Source organism: Lemur catta, chromosome 1 (genome assembly GCF_020740605.2).
Source record: "Lemur catta isolate mLemCat1 chromosome 1, mLemCat1.pri, whole genome shotgun sequence".
NCBI classification, from domain to species: domain Eukaryota; kingdom Metazoa; phylum Chordata; class Mammalia; order Primates; family Lemuridae; genus Lemur; species Lemur catta.
Window position 1 is genome coordinate 222,722,424 of NC_059128.1, and position 22,229 is coordinate 222,744,652.

The window sequence follows — 22,229 nt, forward strand, 5'->3', positions numbered from 1 at the left end:
AATGGGGAAGACACACAGGGGCAGGGAAGAGGGGGCACTGTCCCTTGCTCCCTTCCCTACCTGCCATACTGCACTGGTCTAGGACAGAAGCAGCATCCTCTTTCCCCTCAGTCACTCAGAGAGATGGCACTCAACGTCCATGAGAACCAGGGACGGGTACCAGAGACCAACCAGGCCTCCATCCTTCCAACCCTAGAGGGGAGCTGCGGGTTTCTGTGTCCCCCAGTTTCATGAAGCAAGATTCCATTACCTCTGTCAACTCTGACCAACCTCCAGTAAGCAGATGCTGCAGTGTGTGTGTGTGTGTGTGTGGAAGGCGGCCCAAGGTGAGAAGAGGAAATGCCCTTTTAGTGAGGTTGTGCATTCAGCCCATCCATTGGTTCCACACAGAGAGGACCTGAGTGAGTGAGGCTTCTTATTTCCGGAATCTCCTATCCGGAAAGAACTATTATGGGAGAGTGGGAAACAGCCAAGACTTCACAGGAATTCATTCAGGTAGCACTTCCTGTCTGTCCAAGTGGAGCTGTGGAACGCCTCCTGGCAAAATAACAGCCGTTTCTGCCACGGCAAAAGGCAGATCCGCCCTTTCTCAGTCCCTTGTCAAAGCTTCACTGTGACAACATACAGCAAAATGGAACTGGCAGGGCCTTCCCCAAACCCATACTCGCCACAGCTCTAGAGCTGCCTGCCCACCTGCCCACGTGAGAAGGATGTTGGCAGGCACCCACCCACCTGGGTTTCCAGAAACACTCAGTGCAGGGTTCTCAACTGAGGGTGCACAAGGGACTCCAGGAGTCTGGGAACCCCGCACGTGAAAACACTTACTTCATTGTGTCTCCTACCTCAGAAACAAAGACGGGTTTGGATGGAAAAAGGAAATAAATGGCCTCTTTTAACGTAACAATTGATATTCATGCTCACAACCTTCTGTTTTTCAGATGGGGATTATTCTCATTTAACTGAATTTCCACAGTTCTCTCCTGTTGGTCTAACTCAACAAGACCTGGGTGGAAGAGTCTGCGAGAGCAGAGCCTGGGAGCCCACCCGCAGCAGTCCTGTTCCGGGTGCTGCGAATCCCCGGAAACTTGCCTGACATCACACCTGGCCTTCAGGATGTCTTCACAGCTACCAAGCCTTGGGAGAAGGTCATTAGAGGGTCGTCTGAATCTAGGTCCTTACCACGTGCACGGTAAGGATCTCGGGGACACATGCTGATAAGCAAAAGGCTGTTATACAGGAAGTTCCCCTCTTTGAGTTCCTGCCTTTGCCAATGGGGACCTGCAATAAGCTCTCACTCATCTAGCCTTGGCCCTCTTTGGGGGCCATGGCACAGTCCCTGTGACCAGGCCCCTGTCTACCCCTGCAGGATGACAGCAACAACAGCCAGAGCACGAGCCTGCAGACAGTGTGCCCACCCTGCCAGGGGCTCCTCCATCTCTCTAGAGACACAGTCCCAGGAGAAACCCTGAATGGAGAGTTAATCAAGTGACTGAGGCAGGCTTTGATCTCAGTTGCTCGAGCTGAAAAGGCAGAAGCCATCAGGCAGTCAGGGAAATGTTGGCCACCTTCCCTCTACCCTGGCGAACTCCAAGGATTCTAGCCCAGTCCCTCTCAGACCTACGGGCTTTGAGAACACTGGGACTAAGAATGCCCTCTCTCCGTCTGAAGCCAAAGACCTTGACACCATACAATGCTCAGCCCACTGTCTCACCTTGTTGATGCAGAACTCACAAGGTGAGAGTGAGCCAATCTCACACACCTGGTCTTTGCAAGGAGTGGGACTGAGGCCAGGATTCTGCCTCTCCCACCCAGACACTCAGCAGCATGCTGGCCACCTGGGCTCCTTGCACCTTTCCTCCTACTCCAGTTCTGAGCAGCCACTGCTCCCTGCTCCGTGATCCCAGGACAGATTCCTCAGAGGTCCTGGCTACATACAAGATGAACATAGCCTCCAAAAAGAAACCAAACACCCAGCCCCTCTTTCCATCATTGCATAAGCACTCCCCCCATCCCACCCAACTAAATCTTGTTCCTGAGGAGCACGTGTTCTCTCTGACAACTTCAGTTGACGTCCTAACGCAGAATAAGAAGGGCTGGGCAACTCTAGTTGAAAGAATTTTCAAAGTGTCTAAGTGGGTGTTAAGATGATGAGTCATTAGGCTGAGTCCCTACATAAGGTAAAAGCAGTAGCGACTTAAAAAAAGAATGAGTGTTAGTGAATAAATGAGAGATGACCTGGGGAAATGGCAGAGAAGGACAGAGAGACAGAGAGGGGGCACTGACAGTGCACAGACAGATGCACAGACAGGAAAGAACGGAAGGAGACACAGAGAAGGAAGGACAGATGGAGAAGGGACAGGCGAAGAGACAGGATCGCAGTCTCCAGCCTGGTCTGAGAAACAGGAGAGTTAGCAAAAAAGTTGAGTTCAGACATATGTCAGGACCAGAAGCAGCATATGGCCCCCGCGAGGCGGAGATGTTGCCTGGGCAGAAGTCGAAGACGACTGGCGGAGGAAGAGGATGCTGATGAGGAGGAGGGAGAGTGGAAGTGCAGCAGAAGGGCCTGGGCTGGGGCAGCTGCTTTGTGCTAATACGGCGGCACCTGCAGGTTATAGGAGCTCACTCTGCCTTTCACAGATGCTTTTCTGACTACTCCTAAGTTGGACTGGTGGCAAGGAATATCACAGTGACACCTGCAGCTCATCTGGACAAGCTGCACCAGCCCAAAGGTGCCAACCTGTCCATGTCCTATGCCCTGTGCTAACCTGGGCACTGTAAGTCCCCTCTAGCCTGGTGGTGGCCACTGTAGCTGCCACCGCAGAGATGAGGGGAGACCTTTAAATCCACAGCAAAAGGAGACCCAGCCTTTGGAGGGGAGAGGGGTGACAGCACCTGCCTCACTGGGCAATTGCTGATACATTCACAGACTTATCCCAAGGCGGGGTCATCCCCGCTGTGTGAACAGTTACAAACTTTTTCAGATATTCTGCTGACATATGCTCTAGAGATAAGAATCTCTCAGGTCATTCAGAAGAGCTATTTGTGCAATCTGCCCTTCCTCCCCTCAGAGAGAACCTGCTAGACTTTGGGCGTCCATTCAGACTCCACTTCTGCTGAGAACGAGAGAGGTAAATTTACCTTAAATGTCACAGCTCGGTTATATTCAGTATGAAATGCACCATCCCTGTCAAGTAAGGAGAAAAAGGTGTTAACTTTAAGAATGGTTGTGAAGATACACACCTTTGGTTGCCTGCAGCATCTTAATAAGATTCAGCTTTTGAACACAGCTCATGACTTTTTTTTGAAGAAATAATTGTAAACACAGGGAAAAAATCATTCTGAAATAAAATTAATCTAACTAAAAATCGCTGTTCACTGAGAATATCAATGAAAGCTTTCAGCACTTACTTGGAAATTGGAAATGCCCATGTGTACTTACTGGTAATGGAATAATTCGACCTTTTTGTCCTTTGGGCTCAGGTCAACTTTCATCTTCTTACACAATTTTCTACTCTCTGCATCACTGAAAGACACAAATGTCGGGAAGCATTTGCTACCTGAAGTCCTCACGAAGGTGTTGACAGCAAAATCTGCTGGTAACTTGGAATTCTCAAAGCAGATGAGGACCTTACTATAGACGGGTTCTGAGAGATCTGGAGGGAGGAGAATAACAGGAGATGGGCTGATCAAGACAGACAGGGACAAGCAGACAGGAGAGGACATATTATGACTTCTAAGTGACAACACAGACAGGTCCAAAGGAAGTGCCCAGAAGCTTAGGGGATGGACAGCCCATTGTAAAAAGAAAAACAAGCTCCAATCCTGGCTACTCTTTAGACTTACTTGGGGAAATACTGAAAATACTGATTTCCTGGCCCTTCCCAGATGGTTAATTCAGAATCTCTCTGGAGGTGGGGCCAAGCAAGATTTGTGTTTTTAAAGCTTTAACGTATGCCATCTGCTATACACCATCTGACCAAGGTAACAGGAAGACGTTCTACTGTGTTGAGGAAGTCATGAATCTGATCAGGTACTGACAAAGGCCACCAGCAGGAAAGGGAAGGCTGTGGCCAAAGGAGCCCCTCCCTGACGTCTGAGACACGACCCTCTTGCAGTTCTTCCAGCAAGCAATGCCTGTCAGGTGGCAGTCACCACTTACAAAGCACCCGTCACAAGCTCATCTAACTCTCCTGTCCTTCCTGTTGCACTCATGGCTCTCTAAATGTGGTCCCTGGACCAGCAGCATCAGCATCATCCAGGAACCTGTTAGAAACTCACATTCTCAGCCCCATTCCAGACCTACGAAAGCAAAACCTCTGGGTACTTGAGCCATTGTGTTGAACAAGCCTTCCAGCTCATTCTGATATGTGCTTAGGTTTGGGAATCACTGTGCTAGACCAGCATCCTTCACTGGCTCTTCCTCCTCTCCTCTACCTCCACAAGTTTTGGCCGCCTGTGCCCTACACCAGCCCCCCGGAGACCTCACCCGCTCTCACAGCCTCCCCTTCCTCCCTGCACTCAGCCCTGCTTGCTACTTCAGGGCCATCTCCCCACATCAGAAAGGACTCAGTGAGGGGATCTCAGCCACCCCACACCCACTGATCACCACTGGTCACGCAGCCCGCATCTCTGGGGACTTTGTTCGGCCTGGTACGACAGACAGCTGACGCAAGGCCCTTCATCTCCCACCTGCTTACACACCTCACCTCCATCGACGCACATCGGCCTCACCCAGCCGTGCACCTGCCCCATGTCACACGGACTAATTAAACCAGTCAGCTCAACTCTAAAAGCAACACTCATCAATGGATGTGCAAAATGTAGGACTTCATTTTAAACGATGCAATCTGTAATTCAAGAAGCACGTCTTACTGGAGAGGTATGAGCTGTCCCGTGAGGCAGGCGGGTCCTCTGGGAGAGGGGAAGGGTCACTCTGCCCCACCTCACCCAGGCCCAGGGGTTTCCCTCACTCCTAGTCCCAGCTTTCCAGCCATCTCTGTGGCCACTGCAGCTTCCAGCCCCAGGCCTGAGACAGTGGGGACTCAAGAAACACACGATGAACTCAGAAAGGAAAGGCCAACGGCATTGCAGTGGTTCCTCCCCAAAGGTGGCAAGGGTACTTTAAGGATGGGGGAGTCCGGAGAGAAGGAATAAGCTGGCAGCGGGGAGGAGAGGTGGGGGCCCACGGCACACATCAGAAGGCAGCCCAGGGCATCTGGTCTCTGGCAACTTTCTTATCCTAAAGCCCTCTGCCACACACGCCTCTCCTGACAACGGCTATTGCAGCTCGGGTCTGCCCCGCCCCGCAAGGGCTCTGTGGCAAAGCTGCACTGACAGGCGGAGGGTTTGAGAACAACTGCAAATGAGGTGCCCTTTCCCTGCCTGAGTTAACTCCCCCAGAAAGAGAGCTCAACTTGGGACGTTCACAACCATTCACTTGGCACTTTCCTTGCTGGGCTTTGTTCTGCTGTGCTCAACTGCTTGTGACCACCTACGGTCCGTCCACCCAACTGCAACAACAGATAGTGCTGGGGCAGGAACCAGGGCGTGGATGCCCACGGCCTCCCTCGACCCCACGTGGGCAGCTGGCAGGGCGCCCACAGGGCCTGCTCCCCGCCTCTCACATGCATGTCAGGGCGCCTGCCCTATGGCTCAGACGCTGCACAGCAGCCTGGGAGGGGAAGAACTCCACGCCATGTGACTCTCTCTGCCATCAAGCCTGGCCGGCAGCCTCTGCCTATGACTTCCATGAAGCAGAGGGGCTGGCGGAGCTCAGGTCATCCCAGCCCCAATCCCTGCCTGGTCCTCGGGACCCCACTCCACGGAGCAGTCCTGCCACTGCAGCCTTAGGTTCCCTCCGGGCCCAGGCCAGGCTTAGGCGAAAGGCTCCAAACCAACCAGCTGCCTGGTTGGCTGGTAGAGCTGGGCACAGAGGCTCCCCGTCTGTTCCTCAGTGTGGCCTCCCAGGTCAGCCCAGCCTGCGGCCCCCTACCCTCAATCCAGTTAAGTGATTGCCCATCTCTGCCACAGAACCCCTTGTTGCAGTCTGTGCGACCTTCCTCCTTATAAGTGACACTACTGAGCAATCTCTCCTCTCCCCTTCCCCTGTACACACTCTCTTGCCTCCTGTCCTGTGTGAGGACACTTCTGGCACAGACCCGAGAGCCTCGGCCACAGGCTCCAGCACCCCTAATCTCCCTCCCTGATGTCTTCCTCTCCACGGCACTGACTGACAGCTGCCCAACTTGTCCCTGACTGTCCCATAAGAAACGTGTGCTCCATGAATGTGAGGTATTTCTCCAGGGTTACAGCAGCAGCTGGCACATAGTAGGCACTCCATAAATAACCTGAGTGAATGGGTGAATGAATGAAATGAATGACGCCGTCTTGCTAATCCTGGAACAAGGCTCTACATTTCTGGCTTTCCAGGCTCTCCGGGCTGTCTATGGAGCTCCAGAAATCTTGCCAGGTGACAATTCCTGACAGTGTTCTCTCAGCTCCGCTCCCCTCCCTCCTACAATACTGTCTCTCAGAGGGTATAAGCGTGTGTGCACGTGCCCGCAAGCATACGCAGGCACATGTGCATGGACTAATTGCGCAGTGCAGACGATCAAAGTCAGAAGAGTTCAAGACGGGAAGAAAATTACCCAAGCTCAGGGACTTAAAAGGATCTGGGTTGATAGATTAAGTACAATTAATTGATCTACTGGCCGCCTCCCTCTCTACCTCCCTTCCCCAGCCAGTGATTGAGGCTCTAGGGAAAAAGGGAGACAAAGACAGTGAGCAGGGAAATAAGATGCTTTGCTGGAATGAAGGGATGAACAATACTGCCATGGGTCATCGCGAGTGGGCCTGGCAGTGCACAGGCCCTCCCCTGTCACTTCCCCGGCCCCCACCCTGCAGGAGCCAGGCCTCCCTCCGCCCACTCACCTACTCCTCCAGTGGGTAAGGTCAAGGCCACCGATCCGATCTGCTACATCCTATCCCTCCCCACCTGGCTGGGGTCTCCTCCACGGAGAATGTGGAAGCAAAGACCATAGAGGCCTGTACACACTTCCCTCCCGCCCCACACCCCACACCCAGACAGATACACAGCCATGGGCGTTCTCTTCTGAATTTGCAGTGGGGTAGTTGGCTCTAGCCTGGAGTGGCTGCTGCAGGTACATGGTGCTGTGTTCACTAGATCTTCATGTGCAGTAATAATCACCCAAGAGACTGGTGACTTATGCTCCTGGGAGTCAGACCCAGGGATCAAAGGTGGGGGTGAGAGCAGGAAGAAAGAGAAGAAATAAGGTGCTAGAGGCCAAGGAAGGGGGTATCTGGGGTCTTTCACAAGTCCAGCCTAAGTACCAAACCTTCCCTAGAGGAAAGCTCCACAGCCAGCTGGAATGACAGCTTCTATATCTGGCTCTACCATTGGCCAGCCTGTGACCTCTGGAGGACCCTTGATTTCCTGTGCTGCAAAATGCAGGAGTTGTCCACATAAGCTGAATGGAGCTTCTGAGTCCTCTACGGGGTCAAATAACATTAAAGCATCAAGACAGGCCACCTTGTGTCTTGACACATGAACCAGGAGCCAGAACCCAGGATAGAAAATGGAGATTCAAAAAAATCCGGACCCCCATCACCTCTCCCCTCCCATCTGGATCCTCACTCAGACAGCATTCTTACGTCCACAGCACAGCACGTTCAGCCTCCACCCAATGGGATGGAAAAAGACTACATTGAAAACCAGGAGGCAGGGCCTCCGCCTGTCTGGGCCATTGATGTTGGGCCTATGGCTACCCCAGTCTCTCCTGGCTCCCTTTCCCCATCAAAGAAGGGATAAATCTCTTCCTCCCATCTGCTGGGTCTAACAGGGCAGGATACTGCGCAGAGGAACCTGTGATCCCCTGGGGATGGGTAGGAGAAGAAAGGCAGACATGCCCTCACTTCACAGACAGGAAGCAAATGGGGGACGAGGATTGAGCAAGAAATGCTGAGAGTGAATGCTCGGTGCCAGGCCAAGGACAGCATGGAAGAATGTGGCTGGAGGACACAATTAGAGAACGGTCCTGGAAGAGCTGAACCTGGAACTTACATAGGCCTGGGTCATCATTTGGCACTCTCTGATGAAAGGACTCTCTACACCGGGGATCCCCCCCAGTTTGGCAGTTCCCCTTGGTACCTACCTGAAGAAGGTGCATGACAAGGTCTGGATGATGTGGTACCGTGGATAAGAGTAGCAAAAGTGACAGAGACATGTACGGTACCTCCTCTTCACTGCCTTCCCAGCCCACAGATCTAAGGCTCTGCTCCTCACAGGGACGTGTCACCCCAAAAAGTGCATGGTGACGTGCCAGAAGGTAGCTGAAGCCACAGGATAAACACAGCACTTCTTCTGGACACCGATTTTATCCCAAGGTAAGTGATATTGAATGTGCTTATATATAAAGGAATAAATGCTAATTTTTAGAAGAAAACATCAGACTTTAAAATATGTTATGCCTGCCCGTGCAAGCCCCCAATCTTGCATCTGGGAAGCCATCACTGCTGCAGAGAAATCAAGCAGATGGGAGGAGAGCAGGGAAGAAAGCAAATGTGGTTAGGCAATGAGCTTAAACCCCAGGAAAAGAAAGCAGCAAGAACCTGATAGCACAGCCTTGCCCCCTGTGGCGCTCAGCTCAGGAATTAGCACACCAGGCACAGCTCCATGCTGGCTCTAGCTCAGCAGTCCAGACAGCAGCACTCCACGCCAAGGCCGAGCCCCAGTGCCAGGCCGCAGGGCACGAGGGGAATACCAACTCCTTCATACACAACCCACTTAACAGCCGGACAACCACCACCAGCCAGAGCGAGCGTGGCTGCTAAGGTCTGAGCCAGGAGGTGGAGTGAGGGGAGGCAGAGCTGACAAAACCCTGGACAGAAGCCAGACGCCCTCCAGACGCTGCACAGCAACAAGTTACAGGGCCTGGGAGCAGGGAGGAAGCCCAGGGAGAGGGGCATGCGTGCTCCTGCAGGTGCACATGCAGGAGTAGGGACAGAAGAGCCAGAAAAGTAAAAAAAAAAAAAAAAAAAAAAAGGAGGAAAGGAAATATCTATACAGACAGAGAGAGGAGAAAGAGGCCAAAAGAAGTGGCAGGCAGGGACTCAGAGTAAGGAAAAGGCAACAGAAACCTAGTAAGGAGGGAGAAAAAAGGGCTAGGAAGGAGACGTCCTCAGGGGGAAGGAAAGGAGATACCCAGAATGAGGAGGGAGGGGCACAAGGAGAAAAATACCCCACCCAAGACTGGAAGGCACACGCTACCACCATACTTATAACATGCACACCAAACCTGGCAGCTTCCAGCATTTTCTGAACCAGGCTATTTAGGGATGAGAAAAACTTGGAAGATTCAACTCGACATTTCACAGAAGATTAAACTGAAGCCCAGAGAGGGGCAGTGACTTGCCAAAGGCCTCACAGCTATTTGCTGTCAGAGCCTAGACTCAAAGCCAGGCCCCCTGACCTGCACTCCCGCAGATTCCACTGCACCCCATACTTCTTTAGGGGCAGAGCAAAACACCTCGTGGGCTGGGGCTCACTCCCATGCCCAAGGTCATCCTCACCCCATAAACAGTTGTTAAATGAACAAACATATGATCTCTCCCCCTCCAGCTTCTTCCTGAGCAATCTTGCCCAGATGGACAACAACAATAACAGCATGATATCTCACATTTAAATTGCGTTTTCTATTCTAGAAAGAACTTTAATTTACCTGATCCTCATCACAGACCTGGGAAGAAGGGAGACTGTGTCCCACTGTCCCATTTCACAGCTGAGGAAACTAACTTGTCCCAAGTCACAGGGCCAGTTGGGAGCAGAGCTGCCCTTCACCCCAGGCCTCCTCTAAGTGCATGGTTTTTCCCCTTACTCCACACCCCTTCGAAGACCTCCACCCCAGAGCAGCGTCTTCTCTCGCCCCAGGTGCTCCCTGTTCCCCTCACCTGCCCTTCAAAGGGAAAGGCTGAGTGGCTTGTCCACTCCCGGCCTTCCTGGTCACCCCACCCCAAGCCCTGTCTGCATCCTGGCTGCCAAACCTTTGCAGACACGGCAGAAAGTGGAGCTGGAAAGGACGAGAGATGGGAACCTCAGCAGGGCCCGCTGGAAGGGAGATAAGCTCTGGCTGACCATCTGGTGCTTGACAGCAGCGGGGATAAAGACAGCAGCGTGGCTCTGTGCCACCTGCTCACTCCTCTGCAGACAGCGCCAAAAAGCACTCCCAACAGCACTGCTGCCCGTCCCTGGGAGGGTCTCATTCACAGACCCACAGATACGGACGGGATGCACTCAAGACAGCAGCAAGCGCTGTCATCACAGGGCCCCGTGGCATTACCATGAAGGTTCCCCACGCCCTCATGATTAACAGGGCCAGTTCAGAAGTCCAGGAAGTAGGAGTGGACGAGCCCCACTTGTGCCCTTGGGGATCTCCTTGTCTAACAGTGGTCCTTGAGAACTGCCACCTAGGGTGGCCTGCATGGACCAGAGCCCAGCGTCCTTTCCCTTGGGCTGCTCTGGGAAGATTTAGTTGCACCTGCCTCTAACTTCAACCTCAGACCGAGATATGCCTTCTTCCAATGTGATCCACTTTGGCTCCATAATCCACCTACTTATCTAAAGTATTTTAAAAGCTATTTAACATTTCAGGTTATACTTCCTCTTACAGGGATAAATTCAATAAATTGACGCAACTGCATGGAACAGTCCATCCCTTCATCTTAAGTTTACCTCTTTTAAGCTCTAAGGTGCTTCCCTAGCCCAATTCTAATTTTAGCACATCAAAACTCACAGGATTTTCCCATTGACAGATATTGACTCCAGACATCATGTCTCCCTCCAAACTTTGAGTCCTGAATTCTAATCTTGGCAGTCTGTCTTCACACCCTGACCCCGGCCCCATTTTAGTTCCGGCATCCTGCCCTGATGTTCTCCAGCCCATGGGGCCCTGGAGCAGGCCTTTCGCCTCCACAGGCAGTGCCCCAGGGCCTGCACTTCAGGGAAAGCCAGGGCACTCCGAACGCACAGTGCTGTGTCCTCTGTGTCCTCAGGTCTTTGCCCCAAATTTGAACTTTACCTCCTCTGCGAAGCTTTTCTCGGCCTTCTCAGGCAGAATGAGGTGACTCTACCTTCTCTACACACGTACCCTCTGTTTACTGCACGTCTCACCTGCCATTCTAATCCCTTGGAATGTGTCTGCGTCTTCCTTGCACACTGAGCTCCCGGAGGAAGCAGTTATTCATCTGTGTGGTCTCAAAGCACACAGTGCGTGCTTGATAATGGCTGAATGGACCCAGGCGGAGGTAGCGGCTAACCCATAGCTGCTCTGCCCATTTCTGCCACCTATAGGCCTCTTAAGAACTCCCTACGAGAAGGCTCCATCAGCTGGGCAGAACTGTTGTCATCTTCAGATGGGGAAATTCCAAAGTGCCTTGTCCCATCTAATAGGCTTTGTCACTTTGGCAGTCACACAGAGCTCTGCTGGTAAAATGTGAGACACAGAGAGATACCCGAAGACAAGAACAATTTCAGACCAACTGTGAACTAGAATTAACCAATGGCTAAGATCTGACTGGCCACCTAGTGAGCAATGCTTTCTGTTCAGTCAGCATCTGAATGAATCTGGAGCTACGAGGCCAGACCCAGACAAACAGACACACACACCGCTACAGCACACACCGCTTGGCTAAGACCTGTTCTCCTGGTCTCACTCTGCTTTGTCAAAATGTGAATCTCCTTCACAATTCTCTTCAATCGCAGGCAGTAAAAGCTTGAGGTCATCAACTTGCAAATCAGTTGTGTCCCAAAAATTCATGTGCAGAACAGCCATCTAGAACTCAGACTGAGCAGGAAGAGGATTGCACTGGAGCAGACCCCACACAAGCTCACTTAACCCTCAGGGTAGCAGCAGGGCTTGCGACTTGGGCAAGAATACCTATTATACATTAAAGATGAAAAGACCTTTACAGGCTGAGCAACCTTGGAGGCCGAGGCACAGTCAGGTCGACCAGCTGACCCACCACCTTTGCTCTGTGGGCAGCAGAGGTGTCAGTGATAATGACCTGGGTGGCAGGTGAAGCTCATGGCTCTTGCTGCAGGTCTACCACAAGCAAACCCACTGGATGACTCCGAAAACTACCCTGCTTCTCTGGGCATCAAGGCCACTTCTATAAAACAGGGATGCCTCCTCTGCTACCTACTTCCCTCAAGGAAGACAAAATAAATCAACACAGTGAAAACACAGTGGAAAGTGAAAGCTCTGTGGAAGAAGGGAAGAAAGGAGGCTGAGGCTGGAAACAAAGGGAGGAAAAGCCAGATCTCCCCTCCTCCAATGCAGAAGGGACCTCAAAGTATCACTGGGGGGATCTCTTCATCACATCTTCTCTTCCAGAGAATTCATCAAGGGACAGTTACCTGCACCACCCACCAAAGCCCAAGTACCCCCTGCCCACCAGCCACTGCGTCCCCAGCACGTACCCACAGTCTACCCAGCAGATGGTGCCTTGTCCCTTCACTGCCTGGGCCACAGTGGACAATAACCTGAGATGATTTTCAGCTGCTGCCTCTGTAAAAAAACAAAAAATTAAACATCTGAACCCAAGGGTAAAGGATGGAGACTGATGAAGCCCAATCCCAGAGGGGTTGGGGAAATCTTGAGCCCAGTTAAAGCACAGCCCAGCTCTTCCAAGAGATCCCTGATCCCACCATCCTCAGGGGCCCTCCTTAGACACGGAACCCCCAACTCACCCCTCCTTTAAGCCTCACCTCACCCCTTATTCTCCCAAGAATCTCTCAGTCAGACCCAGAGCCCAGTAGAATCTCTGACTCATATCTTTCTGGGACAAATTTTGAAAATTCCATAAACAAAAAATTACAATTCTGTAACTAATGGAGGCACAATTTTGCTGATTCCATGCTCGTCTGCCCTGGTGCCCCACCTGGAGGCTGACAAGAGCTGGGTCCAAATCCTACCTTTACTTGTGCGGTACACACTCAGCTAGGAGCTCGGTACAACCTGGTGATAAAGCGAGCTCTGTACAAGACACTCGTCTCTGATGGGCCCATGTCAAGTATACCTAAGCCACATTTCACAGCCCATTTCCCTGGAAGCCACAGGGCAAGAGCCAGCCCTGGCAGCATCTCCGGGGTCAGCTGCGGGAACGTGGACTATGCCTTGGGGCAGGATGGAGTGAATGTGAGAAAGGAAGAGTTTCTCATTGGTCCAAATGTCAGTCCCTGTAGGTCGGGGCAAAGCACCTGGATACGACTGTGGGAGGGCAGAGTCTTAGGGACGGAGCCTCTGTGGCCTGGATCTCAACACTGCCAGCCTGCAACGATCCACTGCAGAGGGGCTGTGGCCAGTTTTTGACACCTGTGGCTAGTAGACTCCTGAATCACCTTCTCCCGGGTGACACCTGTGAGCTCACTCAAAAGGCCTGCCAGGAACACACTGGTGGGGAGAGCGAGCTGCTGCCTTCTCCCGCCAAAAGCCACATGATACATCCCAAAGCCAAGCAGAAATGATGTCTGAATTATGTGCCTCTACAGATCTCCCCTTCTAGTGTGGATAATGGCAGCTGTTTGTGAATACAGAGCATGCTGAGCCTTTCACAGGAGCGAACAAAAAGCATCGTTCAGGAGACATGCACAGAGTCACTCAGAGGAGGCACTCCCAGGAAACCACAGCCAGGGCAACAGGAGGAGGGCGAGACACGGGGGAAAGCCATTGTCCCACTCTTCAGACTGGGCCTGGGAAGCAGGGGGCAGGCAGAAACAAAGCAGAGCAACACCCAGTGCCCCTACGCCAACCCTGCCTTTCGGCAACGGAGAGGGAGGCACTGCTTGGAGGGATGCGAGGTAAGAACATCCAGTTTTTGCTCAAAAAACCCACTGAAGGTCACAGGTCTCATGCAGCAAGCGTGGGCAGGGAGGCGGGAAGACAAAGGATCACCCAGGCCCCACTGCGCAGACAGAGGCAGGAAGCAGCCGGCTAGGGGGAAGCTCCTCCGTCAATGCCTGGAGAGGATGGCTGGACACAGCAGGAGAGCTCGGGCCCTGCCTCCCGCCTGCAAGCCTCTAACAGCAGACCCCACCTTCCCACTCTACAGCTTCCCATAATGGCTTCCTGGTCTCAGCCCCTTCTGGTCTCAAAGACCTTCTGTCACTGCAGAATCAATATGTTTCTTCCTAGCCCCCATCACAGGAAATGAGAGGCAGGGGGCCCAGGGGACCAGCTCTACCATCTACTAGCCGGCAGGCCTCGAACGAGTCAGTTATTCTCGGCTTCAATCTCCTCATTTGTAAACTGAATGTCATCTGACAACCTGCACTGCCTCCCTCGTGGCAAAGCAGCAAATGAGACCGTATCATAAAAGCACCTTGTAGAGGCCTTATGAGATGATGAGCTTGTGTTATGGGATCCACCCCCATGAAGGAATGGAGCATGTTCCTTCACTGACCCCATGCCAGCTCCAGGAGTACCCATGGGGGCGAGCCACATTTACTCAGGGTGCAATACCCCAGGCCTCAAGAGACACACTGCTTCTCCCTTGCCTCAGTTTCTCCCCCATGCCTGACAGCAGAGAAATGCTAGTCCCTGCTGGGCTCCCAACACCACACTCAGGAGGGTGTGCCAGATCCTCAGGAGGGGAAGGAGCAGCAAGTGGCAACGAAAGCAGCCATGTGCCGGGGATGCCTGGAGGATGTACGCTTCAGGAGGGACACACGTCCAAAGCATCCATCAACCCCAAGTGCCAATGAGTGTCGAGGCCGAGCTGCCAGGGAGAGCTGTGCCCGGAACTGGCCCAGCCACTGGCTGCTGCTTCTCCAGGGCCACAGAAAACTTGGCATCCTTAGAAGCAGCAAAAAACACTTAACTCTGCTGGAACAACTTCAACAGAGTCAGCCGTTCACCCTCCCCCAAGGTTGCTGCCAAGAGCCAAGCAAATCTCTCTCCATGAGCTGTGCCCTCATCAGCTTCAAGGTCAGAAGAGGCAGGACGCTGCTCCTGCCCCCAGCAAAGCTGCTATGTCCCAAGCTTAGAGCCCACCCCAGATACAGTCTGGCATCTGACCCCAGCTCGGGACAGATGGGCCAGGCAGAGCCAGGGCTGCCAGCCCGGGTGAGTGCCCCCAAGCCTGGGACCTATTCAGCTGGACACAGGCCGGCTCAGCCAGTTAATCAACAGCTCTGGCGAAGCATGGCCCGTCCTGTGCAGGAAGACAGGACGTCCGTCCCTGGCACCCACCATTGTTACCCTCTGTCCTCCTTCACACATGGCCTCTCCCTCTTGAGGTAAGGAGAGGCTCCAGAGGATTTTTCCTAACAAATACTCATAAAAAGGAACTGAAATGACCCCTGGGGATCTGAAACTGCCAGAATGCCTCTCTGTGCCTCTGCCTCTGCCTTCAGTGGAAAGCTGACAAACCAGACGTCCGCAGACCCTCCCTGAGTGGCTTCAGTCCTAAGGTCTCCCCACCAACCTCTGCCCCTTCCCTTCCATCCCATCCCCCCAGATGGAGGACCCAAGGCCAGGAGGGACACTCACCAGATCTGGAGTAAAGTACCAGCACATTATTCCGGGTTCTGAGAAGTTTTTTCAAGTCCTTGGGGTCAGAGATTCTCTCGATGAGTGAGGAGACCTTCGAGGAGGACAGCCGAGTCGGCAGGACCACCTGGGGATCAAAGAGCCAAAGACTGTGAGCCCCAGCTTCTGGCCAGGCCTAGGGAAGAATTGTTGCCCAGATGTGCTGCCTAGAGCACATTTTACTTCCAGGGGATGAGGACAAACCAACACTTCTCACAGCACCACACCTACCTCTTCACCTCTAGGGACACCTCTCAGCCCATTCCTGGGCTCCAATTCACCCTCTCCATGTACTTTTTTTTTTTTTTTTCTTTTTTGACACAGAGTCTTGTTCTGTCACCCTGGCTAGAGTGCAGTGGCGTCATCATAGCTCATTGCAACCTCAAACTCCCGGGCTCAAGCTATCCTCCTGCCTCAGCCTCCCAAGTGGCTGAGACTATAAGTACATGTCAGTATGCCCAGCTAATTTTTCCATTTCTTGTAGAGACGGGAGTCTCACTCTTGCTCAGGCTGGTCTCGAACTCCTGACCTCAAGTGATCCTCCTGCCTTGCCTCCCAGAGTGCCAGGATTACAGGTGTGAGCCACCGCGCCCGGCCTCCATGCCATAAGGCTATATGGACTGCATATGCATACAGTTAGCCCTCCACATTTGCAGATTCAACCAACCGTGATCAAAAATATTAGGAAAAAAATACAACAATAAAACATATTGTTTTATGTTTCTACAGTATAACAATGATTTATATAGCATTTATATTGCATTAGGTATCATCACGTAAATAATCTGCAGATGATTTAAAGTATATGGGAAGATGTACATAGGTTATAGGCAAATACTATGCTGTTTTATATACAAGACTTGAGTACCTGTGGATTTTGGTATCCTGGAGGTGGTGGTCCTAGAACCAATCCCCCCCATGGATACCAAGGGATGTGTACAAGCATTCTGCATTGTTACCCATCAATCAAGAGCCCCCTGAGAAGTCAACATCTGTATTCCACACATTACCCCAAACACCATACACTGGGACAACATGAAAACTCCATCACACCCAGAAGTACCAAAGCATAAAATACACAGAGAAATAAAATCATCCCTTAACTTTTAGGATGGGAACGGCTGGGTAAGAGGTTTTTAACTTTTCTCACTCAGCCAAGTGGTCTCAGGAGGCCAGACAACAAATGAGCCAGTTCTCCCCCAGAAACCCTGGAGAACTTTAGGAACGAGAGGTACCAGGCACCTCTGCAGGCACAATGAAGAGCGGGCTGAAAGCAATGGGTAGGGGGAGGTTGTTAAAAGTCTGAATAAGGAGCAGACACAAAGCAGATCCCCTCGTCCAGCCCGTGCAGCTGGGTAACAGCCCCTTGTCCAGCAGGCACAAGACAAGTGGGTTGCTATATGGAGAGAACGAATGAGAAGAGTCCCACTGGAAGACACCAGACAGAGGGTAGAAAGGCGGCCCCCAGAGAAAACAAGGGGATTAAGGGAAACTCTACAAAACTGAAACTTGAGATCACCCATTCCTCCAAGCTCCCACCCCTTGGCATCTCCCTTCCCTTTTCCAGAATGCTGCCTGCCAGTCCTGTTCCTCAGGCAAGAAATTAGGGAATTTTCTTTGGAGAAACAGGAGCACAAGAAAACAGCCTGAAGACAGTGATTTGGAGATTCTCCAATGAAACAACTGAGTATCTGTTCAAATCTCCACTGTGAGGCTCTCCCAGTAAACAAGCACCCTCTACTCCCTCCTCACACTCAGAGCCACTGATCCACATGCTAGTGCCACCAATCCACGTGCTAGTACCTTGCTCTTCAATGCAGACAGCTAACCAAGGTTCACCAGATATCTTCTGTCTCAACACACAAGACAGAGACCAAAACAAACCAATGGAAAGATGAAACTTAAAAGAAGAAAATAAAAAGTACATAAGAAAACAACAAAATTGTTCTCAGAGAAATAAAATGGTGGACCATAAAATAAGAATAGAATGCTATGAAAAAGGAATAGTCAAAGGGAATCAGGAAAAACTCTAAGAAAGTAAAAACTATCACAGAAATAATTATGGTTGGAAGTAGAGTTGAAAAAAACCTCCTAGACAATAAAACAGAAAGATCAGCAAATAAAAAGGGACATGAGATAAGAAAAATAAGAGAATGGACCCATTAAGTGCAAGAACCAAATTAAAGGAACTCCAGAAAAAGAAAAATACAGAGGAAAAGAAATTATCAAAAATTCAAGAAAATGTCCCAGAACTGAAGGATGTGAGTCTCCAGTTGAGAACGCCCAGCATCATGAATAAAAAAAGGCTTTCACCAAAGCATATCACTGAAAACTTTCAGAATGCTGTTGACAAAGAGGAGTTTCTAAAAATTTCAAAGAGAAAAAAGTACCACATACAAAAGATTAGGAGTCAGAACTGGCATAAGACTGCTCATCAGCACACCAGAAGGCAATGAAGCTTTCTCCAGGAATGTGAATTCCAACTGGAATTCTATAACCAGCCAAACTATCCATCAATCGTGAGAACAGATTTACTCAAACAGACTAAAGATTTCAGATATGCAAAATTTACCACCAACACACGCTTTTTCTCAGGAAGTACTGGAACCCATGTTCCACAAAAACAAGAAGTAAAAGAAGAATGAGAGAGAGATGGAAGCTAGGAAACAAAGGATCCAACAGAAGAGGGAGGCAAGGAGAATGACCACACTGACAGTGAAAAGCAGTCCCAGGACAGCAATTGGCCAGCAGCCGTCAGAGCAACCAGACCAGGACAGAGCAAGAACAGAGCTGGAATGGAGGAATGTGGTCAATAAAAAGAGGCAACTGTAGGTTATTTGATACGCTCAGCTTAAACATACTGAGAGGAGTTTTAATTTTTGCCAGAAATAATTTAAAAAGAAATAATCTGACCAGAGTTACACAGCGAATAAATAAAGCCAGGACCTAAACCCCAGTCTCTCAAATTTGACCCCATGCCTTCTCACCTCACTGCCTCTTTGCAGCCAGAAATCTTGAGTTGAGTCTGAGATCTACCGCTCAATAGCTAAGATGCCTAGGCAACATCACCCAACTTTTTAGAGGCTTAGTGACTCACATCTGACATGGAGATAATAATACCTCCCTCACGGGACTGCTGTGAGGACAAAATGGGATCACTTATTGAAAGTGCTTTATAAATCATAAAGCACTGTGATAGTCATCAGTTACCATAATATAGAACACAAATTTCCATCTCAGCAGAGTATAAGACTGAAACATGACCATATTCTAGTGTGTCTAAATATAACCTGCCATTGATTCAAACCTTTCTTCTCCCCAGAGTAAAGCCACCCAGGAGAAAGCCGAGGACTTATTTCTCCGTCATTCCCCCCTCCCAGAGCTGCGTGCAACACCTGAGGACACACTGCCCTTACTCAGGCCACCTTAAGGGCTCACCAAAACGATCATCCTACTATGCCCAGGGAGCAATGGACTTCAGACTGAAAAGTCCACAGCTCAATGCACACGCTTAAGGGGGGGGGGCGGGTAAGAAACCATTAGAAAAACACATTGACTTGCTGCTCTGTCTTCAGTCCTCAGATAATCTGACCAGTCCAGAAGAACTGCCCTTGCCCAGTGCCTCAGGACTGCGACCTACAGACCAGCGCCTCCTGAGACTGGCAGGCCCCTGCACTCTGGAACTCAGGAGAAGGGAAAGGGAAGACAGAAGGGTGAGCTGCGGCAACAGCAAAGTGCCTACAAGCAAAACCACAGAGCCCGAGGCTGATGGCAAACTCTCAGCTTCCTGCCTACAAAACCCAGTCAGTCCCTCAGGTCATCTAACCACGGGCCACCTGAGATTAAACAAACCACCTTCCAGCCAGCCACCAAAGCCTCTGACCCAGTATTTAGTTCACACAGTGGAGAATGTAAGCTGAACCAGAAATGCACTGAGCTTATTTACTTTGCTTGAAAACCATCACCAGGAGCGAAGCTGGGGTACAGACGGGGCACCTCCAGCCAGCCTGGTTTCGAAGCCTTATGAAGGGTCCGTCTCCTCCTACCCTCACCCCCACCCCCAAGATTAAGAGCTCCGGAGGGCAGGGTGCAGTGCGGGGCCTGGCCCATCGAATGCCCTCAGCAAATGTTTGTCCAGCATAATAAACATGACAAATCTCACTTGTCACAGCACTCTTGACCTTCACAGAGGTCACCCACTACCAGCATGTTGTGGGGTGAGTCCACGGCAGCTTGTGGGAGTGCCAGAAAAGACCATGAAACCAGACTGACCACAGTGCAATGAGGGTCTGGGATGGAGCATGACTGGAGAAGGCAGTGGGGCCAGGCCAGGGGCTTGGAAGCCTGGCGCAAAGACCTGGCCCGGTGCAGGGAGCGAGTGGGAAGCATCACTGATAGGTTAGCAGGAGAATGAAGGGATGAACACAGTATTGACGAGACTCTTCTAGCCATGACCTCAGACCAGGCAGCAGCCAGGGAGGCTGGAGATGGAGGGCCCAGCTATGTGGCTGCCTTGGTGGAGAGAAATGGGTCAATGCAAAAGCCTCCAAGGGAAAAACAACAAAACTCCTGACTATTGATGGGTAAGCAAGGAAGAGATAGTCCAAATAAATAGTCTAAAGTCACCACCAGGAGTCTGGGCCAGGAGACTGGAATGTCAGCCAGAGATGGAACAATGGAAAGTGGAGGAGGCTTTTCTCTTATGATGGGGAAGATGACAAGGGGCTCAGGTTTTGGACATGTGGACAATAAGGCATCAAATCCAGGCATCCTCTAGGCTGTAGGGTGAGCCATGATGTAAGTGAAGTCTCTGCGGGCCAGGATCAGAGGGAGAAGACAAAGAACACCTCAGTCACAGAGGAGGAAGGACCAGGAGGGAGGTGGGGAAGGCTGCGTCAGCAGGGACAGGCAGGAGACGCTTACAGAGAAAAGCGGGTGACCCACAGGCAGGCCGAGTGGGGAGAGGCTGGAAAAGGGCCCAGGAACATCGGAGAGAACATCAGTGGTGGGGGTCGGGCAGGGGTTGGCAGCCAGGCTGCCAGGAAGAGAAAGTATACCCAGCGCAGGAGCTGGGGTGACATGGGGGGAGCAGGGTCAGGAGAAGGATGGGTTGTCTCCACTGAAGACGGGGGCATGGGGGCGTTTGTGGGCACAGGAGAAGCAGGATTTGCCTAGAGAGACAAGCTCTGAAGATCTGAGAGGGAGAGAGGAACAATGATCAGGAGAGGTGGACCTAAGGAGAGGCCAGGGAGAGGGCACCCAAAGAGCTAAGATGCTAACAAGGCTTCTGAGAAGGGGGAAGGACGAGAGGTCCCTCTGTGCCTGGCCGCAGACAGACCCTCACCCTAGCGGGAAACCACAGAGGCAGCCCAGGGGAGGCCCTTCTCCGCTGCCCTTAAGCCCAAGGGACTGTCTCCAGCCACTTAACATCCTTTCTCCTCCCCTTCAGTCTATTTTAACCTTTCCAACGAGCAAGCTCCTTTCTTGCCGTAAGATGCAGCCCCAGTGAGCCTCGGAGGGCCTCACCAGGAGCCTTCCTGCAGACTTCATAAGTCACAACCCACAAACCTTGATAACAACAATAACTAGAGCAACAATAACAACGTTAATGATGCACGAACTACCAGCTCCTTTGTCAAGCCCTCAGGGGGGAAAGGGCAGGGTTTCAGAAGTGCTTCCAAAGCCAGCCACGGCTCCAAGCCAGCCATGGCATTGTTCCTGGGCTTGGCAGGCTCTTGACATTCTAAGTCAACCCCTTCAGAGGTAGAGGAGAGAAAAAAGATCCCCTTTGTTCACCATACAAACTCCTTCTGACCTTCTCCAATAATTGCTTTCTTTCTGCTCACCAACCCTCAGCTTTAACAGTATTTACAGCAGCGCTGAGCGGCCCCCACTGGCTGGGGTGAGACCCATAAAACATTTCCCTGGTGCAGGGCAGAAGGCTGCTGGGAAGCACGGCTTCCCCTTCTCTGCTGCTGGGAAATAGAGGCCTCCAAAGCCAGGCCCTGCCTGTATCTGCAAATCAGCACCCCCACACCCCTCGCAGCACCAGCACCGCACCCCCAGCACCAGTCCCCTTCCTCCCCTGACTGCAGGCACAGAGGTCCTCACTTCTACCGTCTGCCGTGGCTGGAAGCGATGGGATGGAGGCTGAGCTCTCTCCTCTTTCAGACTCCCTGCAGTGCGCCTGTAAGAGGTGTCTGCCCCCATCAGGGCCTGCCAGATATACAACCATCCAAACACCACAGAAAGAGCACTGGCTTTGGAGTCATACAGACCCGAGATAAATCCAGGTGCCACCACGTACAGCAAGACGCCCTCAGGCCTGTTACTAGAACGCTGAGTGTCACCTCCCCACCTGTAAGGTGGAGAGGAGAATACTGATCAACATCTACCTTGCAGGGTTGGCTCAGGATTAAATGGGGCGGGGGCGGGGGGGTGGTACACAAAGGATGAAAATACATAATAATTGTGATGAGCTTTATTAGTGAGACAACCACAAGTGGCGCAAGGACAACAGTAAGACGGGGACCACCTCTTCCTCTCCAGGGCCCCGTCTGCAATCAGGCAGCACAGCAGGTCCGGGCAGGAAGGAGTGCACACGTACACACACTCAGCATCAGAAAA

General features: G+C 51.6%; 1 protein-coding gene across 1 annotated transcript in view; it reads right to left on the bottom strand.

The window, feature by feature from the left end:
- Positions 1-22,229, bottom strand: part of PDIA5 (protein disulfide isomerase family A member 5) — an 85,934-nt gene that overhangs the window by 47,328 nt on the left and 16,377 nt on the right. The window contains exons 2-5 of the mRNA XM_045540131.1: positions 15,564-15,690; positions 12,494-12,581; positions 3,440-3,523; positions 3,139-3,184 (exon numbers count right to left, since the gene is read on the bottom strand). Of these exons, the coding sequence (XP_045396087.1) occupies positions 3,139-3,184; positions 3,440-3,523; positions 12,494-12,581; positions 15,564-15,690 (345 nt within the window). The remainder of the gene's footprint in view (positions 1-3,138; positions 3,185-3,439; positions 3,524-12,493; positions 12,582-15,563; positions 15,691-22,229) is intronic.